Source organism: Nanorana parkeri, unplaced genomic scaffold (genome assembly GCF_000935625.1).
Source record: "Nanorana parkeri isolate BGI_ZX_2015 unplaced genomic scaffold, ASM93562v1 scaffold349, whole genome shotgun sequence".
Lineage (NCBI taxonomy): Eukaryota > Metazoa > Chordata > Amphibia > Anura > Dicroglossidae > Nanorana > Nanorana parkeri.
The window spans coordinates 1,271,235-1,288,550 of NW_017306617.1; the positions used below are offsets into that span (position 1 = coordinate 1,271,235).

General features: G+C 39.4%; 1 protein-coding gene across 1 annotated transcript in view; it reads right to left on the reverse strand.

Moving 5' to 3' along the window:
• Positions 1 to 13,437, reverse strand: part of TENM1 (teneurin transmembrane protein 1) — a 431,171-nt gene extending 417,734 nt beyond the window's left edge. Inside the window, exon 1 of the mRNA XM_018558628.1 lies at positions 13,157 to 13,437. Within this exon, the coding sequence (XP_018414130.1) occupies positions 13,157 to 13,415 (259 nt within the window). The 5' untranslated portion in view covers positions 13,416 to 13,437. The remainder of the gene's footprint in view (positions 1 to 13,156) is intronic.
• Between the last annotated feature and the right edge of the window lie 3,879 nt (positions 13,438 to 17,316).

Below are 17,316 nucleotides of genomic sequence, written 5' to 3' on the forward strand. Positions count from 1 at the left end.
AGCCCTCTAGAGTGTGGGATTTTGGGACATTCAAATAGAAAACCTATTCCTTCAATTTCTGCTCTTCCACTGCTAAAGGAAAGATGAAAGGTATAAAAGAGCTCAAAGCACCTCTGTTTATTTAAACCCATTAAACCCAGCACATACTGGTTGGTATATGGGCTTGTTTCAGCATTAAAAATGAACCTGCGCACCTATGGCCTATTTGCTACTGAGTCATCTACTTTTTTTTAAGAATGAGTTTGCTTTTTAGTAGTAAAAAGAAAACAAAAATTATGAGGATTTCTCAACTCTTGAATCAGAGTCTCAACTCTTGAATTGGACTATGGCAGCAGATTTAGTGAGTTAACTTTAGGTGAAAAAACATACATGCAAAACATCTTGCATTCTAGACAAATTTAACTAGGTTGTAGTATAACAACTAAATCTGAGCCGGTTGAGTATTACAGTATATAGTAGTATACATTTATTGTTAATTTCCTGAATATAATCAATCACCATAGGACAAATAATGATGGAAAATTGGCTGCGTTTCAAAGGTGTGACCATACAAAGTTTGAATATATCAAGGGGAAGTAAATAATATAAACAATAACATAAATATAAATTGATATCTGCATGAGGATTATCTTCTAGTCTAGAAAACACCAAAATAGCCAATGCCATGTATATTGTGCAGCATCTGAATAAAAGCATAAGCCACAGGAGTAAGGCTCTAAGAAGAACTAATCAAAGCTGAATATACTGTATACCAAAATGAAATGGAAAAAACAGAATTGCTGCTGGGCAAAGTAATGAGAAACGCACTGAAGTCTAAAGAACAACAACAGTACGAATACCATACATGCACCTGTACACATTATTTCATATTGATTTTAAGAGAGAGAGACCTGTGAGTGAAAAGAAAACTTGCAGATGAACAGATCCTAAATAGCTCAACTTTGAAAGGCAGATACTATTTTTTCAAGTCCATATTGTATTTATCCTGTAGCCTTACAATCTAATGAATGCATATTATGCAAAGCAAACCTATATAAAATGTACTTTCCCTGCAGGGGAATATCTGAAATATACATGACGCCTTGAGCAAAATCAAGAACCATTTTTCCATGTGCATTACTTCAATTCTTTAAAATGTATATTCTGACAATCATTAATTATTCTAGTACAGTGATTCCCGAAGTGTAATATGTACAGTATACCACTGGTAGTTCAGCTTTAGTGTTACTCAGTATGACTGAAAAAAAATTAGGCAGATTTGGACACTATGGGGGTCTATTCACGAAGCTGCCGAAGGATCTAGCCGTAGCTTCGTCCGATCCTTCAGCTAGCTTCGGCCCCAGGACCCCTTCAGTTCAGTATTCACTATAGCGCGTACAGCTCCCGAACATGGCCGAGCGGCACAGTTGAGCTGAACACATATGCATCGGCTCGGCTGAAAGCCTAAGCTGGCCGAGCGACAGCCTGCTTCTGACGTGATCTTACGGCTGGCTCCGGCCACTTGCAGAGAGATCAGCGTCCCTGCTTACCTGCTAACCAGGGACACTGATCTCCAAACAGCAAACTCTCCCTGGCGCTCCGGGAGTCTCCTGCTCCTGGCCGCCAAGGAGAGAAACACTGCTGTTTCTTTTTTTTCTTTATTCTGAGTCAGAATAGAAAAAAAAAACGTTTTTGCCCATTGGAATGCATTGCTAGATTCCTATTGGCTATTTCAATTTGCTATAGCCAATAGTAAACTAGCATTGTACCCGCCCTCTGCTGCAGAACTTTTTTTTAACTTTTGTAACTATTTTTCTCTCTGAGGGACCGAGCAGAACAGCCAAGCCGAATGCCGCTCAGCGGCATTCAGCTATTCACTCACTGCATCTATAAGAATAGGCCGAACAGCAGTGAGTAGCCTGCCGGAGGTTTCGGCTCAGCCGATCCAGATGTTGAACTCCTTCTGCACTTCGGGTCAGCCGAACATGCTGAGCATGTTCGGCCGACCCGGAGCCATGAGAAGCAAGCCGATGTATGGCTGATGTCAGCGGATATACGGCTGAAATCAGCCGTACAAGCCTGAAGTGAATAGCAGAACAGTGTTCGGCTCACTTCACTTGGTGTCGGTTGTTCACTCGGCTGCCCTCTGCAGCTTAGTGAATAGACCCGTATGTTTATAATTCAGTAAGGCATACGGTGTTCCCAAATGGCCAGGTCAGTATGCCTTACGGCGGTGGCATTTACAGTTCAGCTCACGGTCACTTTAGCGACCATGAACTTATAGCAGAACTGTTCCCTGGACGGGCCACTCCAGGCAGGGATCTGTGTCTCCAAGGATCCCCGCTGCTCTCCCCCGCTTGTATGGGCTGAGGCAGCGGGATCCGAAAAGAAATGTCCGGCCGGGTGGGTGTGGAGGAGCGAGCCGGCTGATCACTATGATCGAGCAGCATGAGAGAGCGCCGGGCGGGTACAGTGCCAAGTGAAATGTCAGGGGTCTGTTTAGACCTCTAATATTTTCCAGAAGCCCCCCAATAGTAAAAATAAATAAAAAAAGAAAAAAATAAATAAACAATGTAAAAAAATATAATTATTAAAAAATAAAAAAAGTGTAAAGAAATAACTAATAAAAAAGCACACCCCCCTCTATCCCACACACAGAACATACACGTGCATGATTTGTTTCTTTTAAAAAACATTCATTTAACTGTGGCAGCGCATGGCAATGCATTGCCATGCATTGTGATACCTTGTGTTGCAATTAAATGTACGCCTGTATCATTTTATCGCAACACAAACACCAACACACAGATTTGCGTTCCTTCATTTTTTTACCTTTTCGCAAAAAGGCGCAATTTATCATTTGCAAATATTTGTTATTTATTAACTCAATACAGATTTATCTTTGAGATTTAGTCAGAAAATATTTTTTGTGCACTAATACTGATTTTGGTGTGCTTTATCAATTGATCGAGCAGATTAAACCTTTCCCTGGGATCGTTTTTTTTTTTCTTTTCTGACATTGGGAGCCACGGAAAAATTTTTAATCATTACCAGCCCTACTATATACCTATTTTGTTCAGTAATCTCAGTTGTAGAGAGTTATTAAAAGAAGCAATAAATAAAGCACTCATAACTGGCTGAAACTCCGCCTGTGATATATTTTAAACAAAAAGCTGACAAGCTGACCAAATATACCTGCACTGTGTTTATAATACTGCGGCAGCAAGGACTCCATTATTTGCAACAGGAATGCGGTGAGGAAGCGTTGTCGTGGTGCCTTGTCAACATTTGGACAAGGTGCCTTTCAAGGGAGGGAGGCTTTGCTGCCCTACTTGCAAAGTACCACTGAATGTTAAAAGGCATGAGGCCTGGCATGGTACAGGAAGGGGGGCTACAAGCTAATTTTCCTCTCTTTTCTGCCCCCCCCCCTCCTCCCTTTCATGACCACCAAGGCTTTAATAATAAGGAGAACCCCAAGCTGTTTTCATTTTAGTAAAGGGATAGCACACGACATATATTTAAAAAAATATCCTTTGATTTTCCAAACAAACCCTTTTCAAGGCATCTAGCATTGGTGGCTTCCTGTACCATACCAGGTCACATGTCTTTCAACATTGAAGAGTTTTCTTGCAAGGGGGGCAATGCTTTCCCCCTCATCTTTCATAAAATTATAGAAAAATTTAAAAAATGTCCCCAAAAGTAAATTATTTGTCAATCACAGCATTCAGCAATGTTAATGTATCAGCATTCAGCAATAACAGGCCACCCAACAGGTTTTCCCACCATCACAATGACCCACTGCACAATAACGCTATCCCAATGCACTCCCTTTGCTAAATAACAGATCCACAGGGCAGTGAATTCTGGGTGACTTGAATTCATGGTTCTAACCCCTCACAATCTCTATCCATATAAAAAAAAAGTTTTATATATACTTTTAAATATGTAAAATCTGAATGCCATTTAGTCTGCTAAACCACAATGTATAATAAACAAATTTAAGGTGTCATACCCTACTGGGATATAATACATGTAATATAAGAACCAAAAATTACATACTATTCCTTTTTTCTGTTGCCCTAAAGCAGGTGATATGCCCTGATTTCAGACCCTATTGTTGGAGCAATTCATACCAAAATCCAGAAAAATACAAAATGTAAGCTAGATGCTGAATGAACCTAATTATTTATGGAAACTTCATAACTGAGCTTGACAGTTATGGTTGGCAAGGCTTGGGATCCATTGGATGAATATGGACCATTGTACTGAGTTAGGGCAAAGTTCACTACGTTTGTAAATAAGTTCTGCAGCAGCCTTTTTTTTTCTAAAAGGTGGAATTTCCCTTTAACACTTTCTGGGATAGAGTGGACAGCCTGTCAGAAATTTGGTCTGGAACACCAACTCTAGATACTGCAGGCTGCATTATTATTGTGATGCAACACACTACTTAAACAAAAAGAAATGTGTGTGCATTTCATATTAAGTATATCACTGTGAAGACTTTATATTCGCTTGGGTAAAAAACATTAAGCTGGATTCACATATGGTTGAAAGGTTGCTGCCCATCAAGAATAAGGTCCCCATGAAATGGGACTGACAATGCAGGCTGTATTAGTTTGACAAGAGGGACTGAGTCGCTTACACAAATACCATAGGTATACTCACGCATGTTATATGTGTTGAGGACACTATTCCCACTGGGTGCTTGATCAACCAACTACTGAGAACCAGGAATGTAAGTATAAACTAATTGTAGGACTGGAAACTGGTTGGTGTTGGCACAGGTTCACTTAAATAAACCATATGAACACTACACAGACTCTCAATGCAGTAGATTTGGCATAATAGTGCTAGTTAACAGCAAACCTGCATGAAGGATGCTTAATAAGACAGAAGTTATAATAGGGTTCTATTTTTTATGTTTAGCTAACCTTTAAGTTGTGTAATTTTACATGATGCATGAAGACTATTAAATTATTCTGCACGAAAACTAGAATTACAGAACAAGACCATATTTCCAGTTTTCATATTTCCCTCACCTAGATAAGGAAAAAAAGAAATGCCACACACTTTTAGAAAACCTACAAGGAAACTATTAAAGCAAGCACTAAAACAAATGACACGATTAGTGCATACATAAAAAAGCCCAAAGCAACATTCAATAACAGCCTTTCGCCCCAAAGCTTCCGCACAGCCAAAGGAAGATTAATGACAGCAACATCAATAGGAGGATATGAAACAGCACACCTCATAACACTTGAAAATGATGCTTCAGCTCTAGCACAAGAATCTGCTAAGACTTACAACGCAAAAAGCTGACACTGGTCAATTTCACTAGCATCCACTTGCTCATAGCACCAGATAAATTAACAAGTTCTTGCCTTTTTGTACTGCATGTCAACAAAATTATTTTTGTTTATTGTGTGAAATAGGAACATACAGATTTAAAGCATGCCAAGGCCATTACAACCAGGAGTAGAAATCACCTTGCATTTACCTCTACAGCAAAGGGCAACGCTTCCCCAGCTCTAACTCATATGTATTCTTGAATTTTCAGGCATGTGGAACACAGAAAGAGGCTAGGTACTGTGTGCTAACTGGTCCTCTTTAAGAATAGAAATGTGTAGTTCAGATTTCTATAGCAGCTAAAGAGTATAATTATATTGATCTGCCACAGTAATAAACTCTCCAAACTTGTCTCAAATGTTGTTAGGCAATGCAAATAAAAAAATAACGAAGCACAATCTATCACATATTTTAGTTCATTATATAGGTATAGGTCAGATAAAAAAGGCATATATAATATTTTATATATCAACATTTTTGATTTTTAGGAATTTTTCAAGATATTCATTAGTTAGTGCCATCCAGTTTGTGTTTTTTTTCCAAAACTAAAAATGCCCCGTGTAAATGTTTTTTTAAAAACATAGTCTAAACACAGTGGTTTAGCGGTTAGCACTTCTGTCTTGCAGCAATGGGGGTCCCCACTTAAAATCCTGATCCGGGCACTACCTGCAAGAAGTTTGCACATTCTCCTTATGTTTGTGTGGGTTTCCTCCAACACTCCAAAGGTTAATTTGCTCTTGTCTAAATTGGCCCTAGGATGTGTGTGCAATAAGGACCTTAGATTGCAAGCTCCTTGAGGGCAGGTACTGATGGGAATATGAAGTATGTAAAGTGCTACATAAATTGTTGCTGCTATATAAATACCTGTAATAAAAAAAACTTTGCCCAATTAATGGATATATCTGTTGTCTGATATGATGAAGAATGATAAGGAGAACCCTATAGACACATTACTATAGTTATTACAAACAATGTCATCGCCTGGGGGTGTATATATAAAGAATGAGGACATGGATGATGGCCAATATGCATAAAAAAGTAAAAAAATGCCTGAAAGTTTACAGGAAAAAATGAATTTACAAATGCATTATTTATAAATACTGACGAGTTGTAAGGTGTGAGGTTTTCAAAGGTCCACCATTTTTTTGTCCATAAATACTTTAAGAACATTAGGAACCAACTCATGCTTGTCTCATTTTATTCATCTTCCTGAGACAAAAATCCCAGTCAGAATTGGTTCATGTCCCAATGAACTCCCCATCTCATGCTTCCTTGTGCCCTGCATGGTGTAATTTCATATGCAGATATCACATTAAATGTGCCACGGGAAATCATGTCCTATTGGCTGATTAGTGAACTATTAATCTGAAAACATTATTTTATTTTTTGCTATGATGACAAAATTGCATGCAAAGTACATGTTTGAATTAGTAAACATAAGAGTAATATCCTGATGTGATTTTAGTTTCCCTACTGAGCATAATTCCCAGAGATCTGGTCACCACACTTAACAACTGAATGTTATAAATATCAAACCAGTTCATCCACCCAATAGTGATGGTCATTTTTTTATACATTTTTATAGACAGAAATATTGGATCTATAATTAAGATATTGTATACAAGGGGATATTCAAGTAACAGAGTCTCTTGCTAGCCCACGTCTCAACCACTTATACTCATCTTTGTAGCAGTCTTCCACCTCTTCTACCTCACAAAACATCTGTTTTTTTCTGGTTATGGGGCGACATGATGGAAGAGGTGACATCATCAATCCTGTGTAAGCTCTGACACTAGCTGACATGGATGTTACACAGTGTAATCTGCAGTGGCTGTGGTGGAGGAAGGAGCAGTGGGGAAGGGGGTTGAAGCGCTTATACTCTGTCACTTTCCCTGAATAAGCAAAGCGACAGAGTATCTTTAACAAGAAATGTTATGTCAATATTTTGAATTTTCTAATAAGTTTTCACATTTAAGGATGATGCAGGTTTTTTGATTACCTATTGGTTTTATTATCCCTTTGTGTTTTTTATTGATATACATAACCCTTTGTATAGCATGTTTCTTTTTTATTAATTTTGAGTTTTTTCCTATAATGTCATAGCTGATGGCTCTTTTAGAGTCACTATTGCTGCTCATGCCACATTAATGTAACTTCTTGTTATTGATCACTTGTTGATACTTTTGGCTTTCCTATTTCCTTTTTAATAGTAGTCTTTTGCCAGCTGAGTATGAATGTGCTTTGTTCTATTATAATTTTGTTCCTGGAGACTCTGGTGGCTTTCCCCCTCTGCTTCAATGTGGGAACACTGAACCATTGTTACGCATACCCATGTGAATGCACACCTATCATCTTGGGACTAGCAATTAGCAGGGTATCTTTGATTTGTCTTACCCATCGCTAAATGCCAGGTATTTTTTTCAAAAACAAAATAGTTCTTAAAGATGTATACATAGGGGTCTATTCACGAAGCTGCAGAAGGATCTGGCCGTAGCTTCGGCCGATCCTTCGGCTAGCTTCGGACCCAGGACCCCTTTGGTTGAGTAGAACTGAAAGGGGGCTGTACGGGCTATTCACAATAGTCCGTACAGCTCCCGATCAAGCCCTCGGCAGCTTCGTGAATAGACCCCATAGTATCCTAAGCCCCTTTTTTTAGGTTAAGTGGAACTGAAATGGAATGAATCTTTGTGGTAATGAACAAAAGGCTTATATTCCACTCTACTTTTTATGAATTGATCCCAACTGTCTTGTCCAGATGTTTTAGAAACACATGATAAGATTCTAAGATACTCTGTCTGAAACAGACCTCAATGCTCAGCAAAGACTGTAATAGCGCTTTACACACAGAATAATATTAAAGAATGCTGAGAGACCAAAAAGCTATATAAAGGCTGTAATTAAATACAACATGTCATTTCTGATCATACTATCAGGATGTTGGCCGGCTGGGCTGTCTGAAAGCAATGTTTGCTTCACTAAAGTGCATCATCCTAGTTACTTATTTTATTCAAACAATGCCTAAATACATGTGCTTGTGACAAAAATGGTCATATGCAGCTTTATGTAACTAGCATGCAGATTATTTAGATAAGCTGCACAATATTGAAGGTTTTTGCAACTGTTGGTGTATACGTGTAAATGTGTATGTATATCTCCATAACGGCATACCAGCCCGAGAGTGATATAGCACCATAAGTGGTCACTTCACCGCCACAACATTAAAAAAAGCCCTTTGCTGTCATAATACTACTATAATTCTACTACATTATAATAAAATTATTATACTAAAACATGAGAGAGAAGAGATGGTGTCATGGTTCTTGAGCTATAAAGAGCCTTCTGACTCCTCTCAATATTCCCTTTACACTAGCCCGGTTTCTTATACTTTTCTTCTTGAATCTAACTACTCATGCCAAGAATTTGCAGACAAGGGGAGTAAAGTAAGGAAACATTCATCACAATTTGTAAATATTGAGTCATAGTGCCGCCGCCTTGCCCTGCTTCCCTAGACACTGGCCTATTATTGCCATCATAGTAAATATAGACCTGCAGCCAGAGATTAGAGAATGAAACAACCTTTACACTGCCTCCCATGTAAATATATTTATTTGGGACAAACTCCATTTAAAAGCCGAAACCATCTAAAACTGACATTTCACTGTTGGGTTTATGTCTCAGCCCTATTTGAGAAGGACAAAAAGTATAGTATTTTGTAGCTGGACTTTAAAACTGTTTATTTTTTCTTTTCTTTATAGAGAATCTGCCAATAGACTGTGACACTATAATTACTGCCTCTTAGAGCCAAGTAGGAGTCAGTGATTATGGTGGCGAGAACCACAGTTCCTGATCCTCAGTATGAGAGTTAATTTGCTAGTAAGCACACAAACCTGAAACATCCTTTCTAGGTGATCTTGGCTTTTAACACCAATAAATTTACTTTAAATTGGAACTCCAGCCAAAGCTTTCTTTTTTAGTTTTAAATAGAGTAGGGATGGGTTAGACCCTTTGTCAGCTTTTTAATGCTATCTGTGTCACTGCAGATGAAATTTTCAAACAATGCTGTCACCTGGAGGGGAATATCTCTAGCACATAAATTATTATCATTGTGAAGGGAAATATTGCTAAAACATACATCATTGCCTGTTAAAATTAATAAATCAATATAAAACATAATAGAATATGCTAGCGCTTTTCCAACTTTCTCACTACCTTATTTCCATAACTGCCTAAAGTATGCTAATATGTAACTATATCATGTAACAGAAATGATTGACAGGTATATTGTTCCAGAAGCCACATTATGGATTTTAATCCTATGTGTAAAATAAAAATATTCATTTCCCATCCTTCTCTGGTTTCCATGGAAACACATTAACTATGTCTAATTTTGTTCATATAGTTTTTCATTTATAATTTAAATCTGATGGTCCATGAAGTGTGTGCTTTATACACAGATCCTATTGATGTATCTACCCCACAAATATTCACACAGCAACATAACACAAATCAGATCTCCTGGAAAAATATTGCATATTATCAAACTCGAACCCTGAGTGTAAAGTTAGGATTAGAAGATTAAAGCAACAATGTTGATATACTAAAGATCTGACATGAATCCATACTTGTAAAAGAAGTCTTTACATAGTCACCTTTACTGCTGCACATGCTGCCAAACCTCTCTCTGATCCTGAAAAACCTTCATGTGAAACCCATAAAGAAACTGACACTTCCGAGGTTATCTGCAGTGCTTACTGGTTCCTTCTGTTGACCACCAAGTCCACGTAGGACATATAGGAGAGAGTATTAATGTGGATGTGTCACATTCATGTACTGAACAAAATCAAGCTATAACAATATAAGACACCTGTTTTGAATTCTTAGCACATTATAGGTAAACTGCCTACGGGTCAGGAGCCTTGTGTCAACTTCATATCTTGTCCTGAGGGATTTAATAGAAACCTGAACTGAGAAAAATACAGATGCTGCCATTCTCTCCTTTTAAAGATGGCCTCTCCTTTTGAAAATACTAGCTCTCTATCTTTTTTATGGCTCTAATAATTTCACTGACCAGGAAAAGGCATGTAGATCTGAGTTCACTCCAACTTGCTGCAGCTTTTCAGATCAGTGATTCAGAATGGCGGATATACAGTCAGGAAACAAGCATTTCAGGAAAAGGCAGCAATTGCAACCTTTATACAGTATTCCTTACTTTTGAATTTCCACTGCACCTGTTTAGATGCTTGAAGTGCACACAGATCAGCAGGGCAAAATGAATAAAATGATTTCTTTAGTAAACAAAACCCTATGTTTACTAGGTAATAATTATCTTTACAAGGTCACTAATAATGGCTTGCACACTGCTGTAAATGGAAACTTAGTGATGAATGAAAGGTATATTTTCAAGCCTATATTCAAAATAATGACTTATTTTATATTGGAAGTGTGAGAAATAGTATGGCTAAAAATGTCATAAAAGATTAGTAAACACACACTGCTTTGTATAAAACACTTTATACAAAATATAGGAATCTAGCAAAATAAAAAAAAAAACATTTTTTTTACAAAGTTGCATAGTATTTGAGGTTGAATAAAGACATTGGTCCATCGAGTTCAACCTTTGTTCAAAGTATATTAAACATAATTTCAAATACAGCTGATAAAAGCATGTTTTTCCACATCAGGTTACTTTCATGCCCTGCAGAGCAGCAGTGGGAAATCCAGAAATGTCAGATATGCATGCTTGGCTGGCACAGTAATGTCAGTCTAACACAGGTAACATGCTTATAGGAGCAGAGAGAACCTAGGTGACCTGTTCAGTGTGGTGCTAGTCTTCACACTCTAGAATGAACAAAACCAAGTTTGTTCCAATATGCAAATAAAGGTCAGACCTCACATGGTTCACTTTGGCTCACATCTTCCTGTGCCTACCCATTGGCCACCAAATTCAACAGGTATCCTCAATGGCTAATAGGAATCTATGGTGGTAGAAGGAACTGTGTCAAACTGTTATAATAAAAGTAACTCTCCTTGGACATCTTGTTGTTCACTGGAAGTTCATCTGAAAATACCTGGGGACAACTTGAGATGCTTACTTCAGGTACTTAGGGTCACTTTACCAACTAAGGTAAAAACCACAGGATTACCTTAACCACTTCAGGAGGGTTCACGTAAATACATGTCACCCAATTGAAGTGGTGCAGGATCATTGGTAAAGAGTGGTGCTGTGTGCCACCCTCTGCCACCAGCTTCCGGGGCTCCACTGTCCCCCGTGCGGGCCTGGCACGGCAGGTCTCCCCTGACATGCTTCTTCTCCTCCAATCACTGGACCTAGAGGTGATGTGTATTACATCACTTTTGGTGTCACTGTGCACTCTTAGAGCCAGGAGAAGAAGATGGTGAAACAGATGCGAAGCTTTCCCCTGTAGTAATTCCTTTATACCCACTTCATTTTAATGGAGGCCAACTTCTTTGGAGCCCAAGTTGTCATAGACCTGCCCCTGAAAACTATCTTCATACTATTTTCCCATAGTTTCTGTATACCAGGAACAAGAAAGGGTGAGCTATCATTGTAACTCCTAGAGCTGCTTAACGGAGGGAACAGCATAGAAATTATCCATATAGTTTGTTTGTACTTATTCTGGGGCTGGGCATGTGATAAAAAAAGTTAAATTTGCCAGCCATTTTTTCATCCATCATATGCTACTTTTTGATTTTCTGTAATCTATTCACTTTTCCACACCCCACATGTATCCCTTGTGACACTAAACCAAGAAATAGGAACACGTTTAATGCTTTATCAACACTTACATTAGTGGCTTTACACCACCCACCTCAGCACCATACACTCATTACAACCTCAAGTAAAGCTTTCTTCCTGCCCTTACCCTTTCACACTGGTAGACAATCACACTCTCTTGGTTAACTGCTGTATCAGGGCTTCTCCGGACTATCAAGATAGTGGCTCTCTGGAGCCCATCTGACCCACTAATGATCTCAACAATGCCTCCCCCTGTGATCAACATCTCACTTCTCTAGTTATCTATTCCTTTTTCCACATACTTCCACTTGGTATATTTTTATAAACTTTCCCAAGACTTCTGCATATCAGCTGTCTTTTTAAACAGGTAAAGTATCCTATAAAACCTAATTTTCCATTTATTTCCACAAAGCTACTCAGAACTTGTCACATAAAAACAGCACAGCAGCTTAAATTAGGCTATCTTTAATCTTAATAAAGCTTCATTGTAATATAAGTCTACGTCTGTGCTCTTTCTGCAACTGGTGCTCAAACTCTTCCCTTTAACTCAACTTTTATATTATGATGTATTACCATGTATACCAGGAAGACTGTAAGACCTAATCTACTCCTGGTATCCATAATATTACCCTCCACATATTTAGTTACTCTCTTTATATTTAGGGCAAACTCAGTATCTTCAATGCTAATTCCCATGATATTAAAAACCAAAAACCAAGAACTGCAGTTGCACAATATAAGAAGATGTTGTTCTATCTGTAGGCATAATCCATTACCATTTTTAGCTTCTTGAAAATTGATGATATTCTATTTGACTCAAGCTCCTCATCAAAGATGCCATCTAAGTGCATGGAACAAACACTTTCAAGAGCTAAAATTTTATATTGTTGTTATTAATGATTGTTTTATATTTATATTTTTATTACCCATATGTTTATGTATGTGACTGTGAGGATATTTTGAAAGACTGTCACTTACATGATTTTATTATGGTTATTCTAACTACGACAATACACATGATACTATGCACTATAACATATATTCACAAATACATATTATAGGTTGCTGTATTACCATTCTCCCCATCAGATTTCCTGTCATGGTCTGTATCAGTTAGGGACAATGCAGAGTTGGCTCTACTTGACAAGCACGAGCTGTGCTCTGATTTCATCTCCCTCATCCACATTCTAAGGGCACGATCTGGTGAAGTTGCTCCTTCTGTTTCTGTATCTGCATCAGAACCCATCTCTAGTGGATAGCTATGCTGAGCAGTACTGTGAAGGTTTGTCTGGAAGCCAGAACATAAAATGTGCGGAGACTCACAGTATTCCATTTCTGAAAAATAAAAAAAAAGGAGAAGATGAAATAAAAATGAGATGGCTAAGCAGAATCATTAGCTTTAATAGTGCAAGGACTACTTTGAAGTGAGGAAGATTTAAAATGAGCTCAGTGATGATAAACATAAGAAGAGCACTGGATACAAGGAAAAGTCTAGAAAATAATTAGATTCATCGTGTGTTTGCAAGCCATTTATTTTTTTCCTAGTTAAGTTAAGTTACGCTAATGAAGGATAGTATTTTAATGGTTGCTACAGCTTACTACACAACATATAGCAATGCCATTATATAAAGCACCCATAATTGTTTGGGACAGTGGAAAAATAAGAGGCACCATTTGATTTCACTTGTATTCCACTATTGGGGATATAACCATATACACCCTAAAATAGCACAACAGCTTTATTCAAAGTATAAGTTTGCTTTAAATGAGACAATAAAACATGTATGATGCTAGCTGATACAGGGTCCTTTTCTATCTTTGTCTGCCACTAATCAGTGGTTACCCCTTCTTCCTTGCAGCACTGGGGTCCTCAGTTTGAATCCCAAGCAGGACACTATCTGCATGCAGTTTGCATGTTCTTCCTACTGCTTGCATGGGTTTCCTCCAGGTACTCAAGTTTCCTCCTGCACTGCAAAGACATGCTGGTAGGTGACATGGCTGCAAATTTTCACCACATTCACTAAGCTAAGGGAAAATTCCCTTACAAAGGGAACAGCTTAACTGCCTTTAGTAAATCAACACCATAATCTCCTTCCACGAGCACAGAAATCTACATTGCAACCAACATCATTTTAACCCCTTCATGAGCAGTGACCTACACTGTACATCACTGGTATTGGGCACGTTTAAAAAGACAGTTTACACTTATAGCCCACTGTTGGCTTTACAGTAGAAGTGATTTTGGCAGCTCAGCCTCCGCCAGATCGCTTCTACAGGCCGATGAACTGGCACCCCGGCCCAACACCCCTACTGTGTTTCCTGGGCTACGCTGCCCTTCCTATGGGCCATGGACCGGCTTCTCTGGTGTCGGGAGGAAGCTGGGGAGGAGATTGGCAAACCTACATTCACCAATCTTGTCCCCGCACTATGGGACTGGGAGCGATGCAGATTACATCACTTCCGGTCCCCTAGCTGTCATTGCTGGGCTTCTGAAACCTAGCAATAAGATATTGAAGTCGCCATGAAATACCTAGACCTTTCACACTCAATATCTACGGAAGTAAGTCCCCAGACCCAGTAATTGAACAGATAGTAAACACCTCTCTATTATAAAGGCCCCGGTTACATACCCGAACAGGTATATTTATTAACATAAGTAACAATATTAAAGTTAAATATAGGGGTCTATTCACAAAGCTGCCGAGGGCAGCCGAGTGAATGACCGATCAGAAGTGAAGTGAGCCGAACACTGTTCGGCTATTCACTTCAGGCTGGTACGGCTGATTTCAGCCGTACATCGGCTTGCTTCGTGTGGCTTCACTAAAGAGTACCTGTCACCACTAATCTGCTATCACATGGGGGGCTCCCCTATGTAATAGCAATTAAAGTAAAGTTTAAAAAAAATAACCGTTTTTAAAATTAATATTAAATAAAATAATTGTAAAAAGAAAAAAAATGTCCTCGCCCCTGTGAGCACGCGTGTCTTCACGTAAACACGCATCGGGTGGTGCTATGTATGAAAACGACGATCGTGCTACACATGCTGGGTATCGCCATGCATGCCGGAGAGAAATCAGTATTTCTAGGGCCAATATGTATGCGTATCTCTAAACTGATTAACTGCGGGGGCTTTTAAAGTGTTGTCTATGGACTTTTCAGGGTACTTAAATTTGTTGCAGTTTCACGAACGCACACAATTTTTAACCTGGGCATGTTGGGTATCTTTTTACACATTGTAACCTCATCTTTTATATATAGTAATAACAAAATGGGTATTTTATTGCGTTTTGTGGCATTAATATGAATGTTTTACAAAATGTTGGGGTTTGATAAGGAGTTGCGCTAATATCGTGCAACATAACATTTTGCAACTGGCACCATTTTATTCTATATGGTCTTAGCTTTCAGAAAATATATAATGTTTGAGGGTTTTAAGTAATTTGTAGGCCTAAAATATGGATTATAACATGTAAACAAAAAATTTAACAAAGGCCTCGGTCATGAAGGGGTTAAACATTATCAACAACCTCTCTTGTTTCTTGTCTTTTCATCTGTTTTATTCTTCAGTAGATATTACACTGCTTGTGTCATATTGTTCCCTCTTACACAAGCCCTCATCATCCTTGACTTACCCTGAATAGGGAGGAGTAGGTTAGTTTGTCCAAAGTGTGATGTCCACATTTTAAAATGATACAGGGTACAAAAACTGCAGTCTTGAAAAGCCCATGGTTAAGATATAAAATGTTGTTTGCACTTGTAGACCTCCAATTTTTTTTAATTTTTTTTTTACTACTGGGGCATACGGTGTGTGCCTTACAATGAGTACGGAGCAGTTTTTATCAGCCATGGATCACTGTACAGGTCAGATGAGCTGTCTGATAGGTGCACCACCATCTGGCTTCGCAATTCACTTATCCCTAGTTAAGTGTCTCCTAGCAATACATTCAGCCCTATGTAATAGCACTTTGTTAAGGTGGGTTTCTATAGTCATCTGTTAGGCCACATCTCTGAAATCCATTTTTTTGCACAGTCAATTTGAGTCTTTCTACATCATTGATGGAACACCCCTTGAAAGTGCAAGTAAAGAGAAACATGTAAGTGTAAACTGTCTTTTAAAGCAAAACATTTCACTTCCGGTTCCGGGGCCTACCGAAGCAGTTGCACATGTAGAGAGCTCCGGCTCCACGGGACATAAAATCTGCCTAAAAAACCCACATACCAGGTGAAAACCTGCAAGGGAGACCTGCTCCTACGCAAGACGCACCTGGTGATACCATTCATGGAGAAGTTTGTGGCCAGGAGCCAAACTCGCCCACGCACGGGGACCCGGGCAGACGAGAAGGCCGCATCCCCGGATCGCGCCCTATCTGAGCTGCCGATGCAGCAGCCACCCACCTCGATGGAGGAATCGGGACCGGAGGAGGTACGATCAAGCGACCCCGCTTCCATTGCTGAAGCGGTGGCGAGATTACTCAAGCCGACGATACAGGAGGCGGTGGACTCGGCGGTGCTCAAGGGCATACAATCGCTACGCCATGACATCATGGCACAAGCACAACGCATAGGCGAAATGGAGACTAGGGTGGCATTATTGGAAGACGAATTGACACAGGCCCATGCCCACATAAGAGAGGGTGACAAGAAGCAAGCAGCGATAATGGAGAAACTGGACGACCTTGAAAACAGATCCAGGAGAAACAATCTGAGAATTGTAGGCCTACCTGAATCTTACCAAGCCGCGGCGCTGCCTGCGATCTGCTCCCACGCCATTCCGACTATTCTGAGCCTGTCGTCTGACTGTGTAGTGGAAAGAGCCCACCGCCTGGGGACTCAGAAACAGGAGTCACAGCGCCCTCGAGCGGTGATAGTCAGGTACCTTAACTATACCGATAAGTCGCTGATCCTCAAGGCCTTCAGAAGTGCAGCTACCCTTCAGGTGGAAGGCCACAGGCTCTTAATTTTTGCAGATTATTCGGCAGAAATCAGCAGGCGCCGCAAAATGTTCGCGGAAATATGTATAGCTCTATTCCAGCAGAAGATCAGGTTCTCTCTGGCTTATCCTGCCACTCTGCATGTGCAAACAGCGGAGGGGGACAAGAAGGTATTTACATCTCCATCAGACGCCTATGCCTTCCTGGACATGAGGCCCCCTTTTGATCGGGAACAACGCACTCAAAGCAGCGGAACGATTTCGATTTTCTCAAAGATTCTTCTCTACTGGCGGCGTGGATATG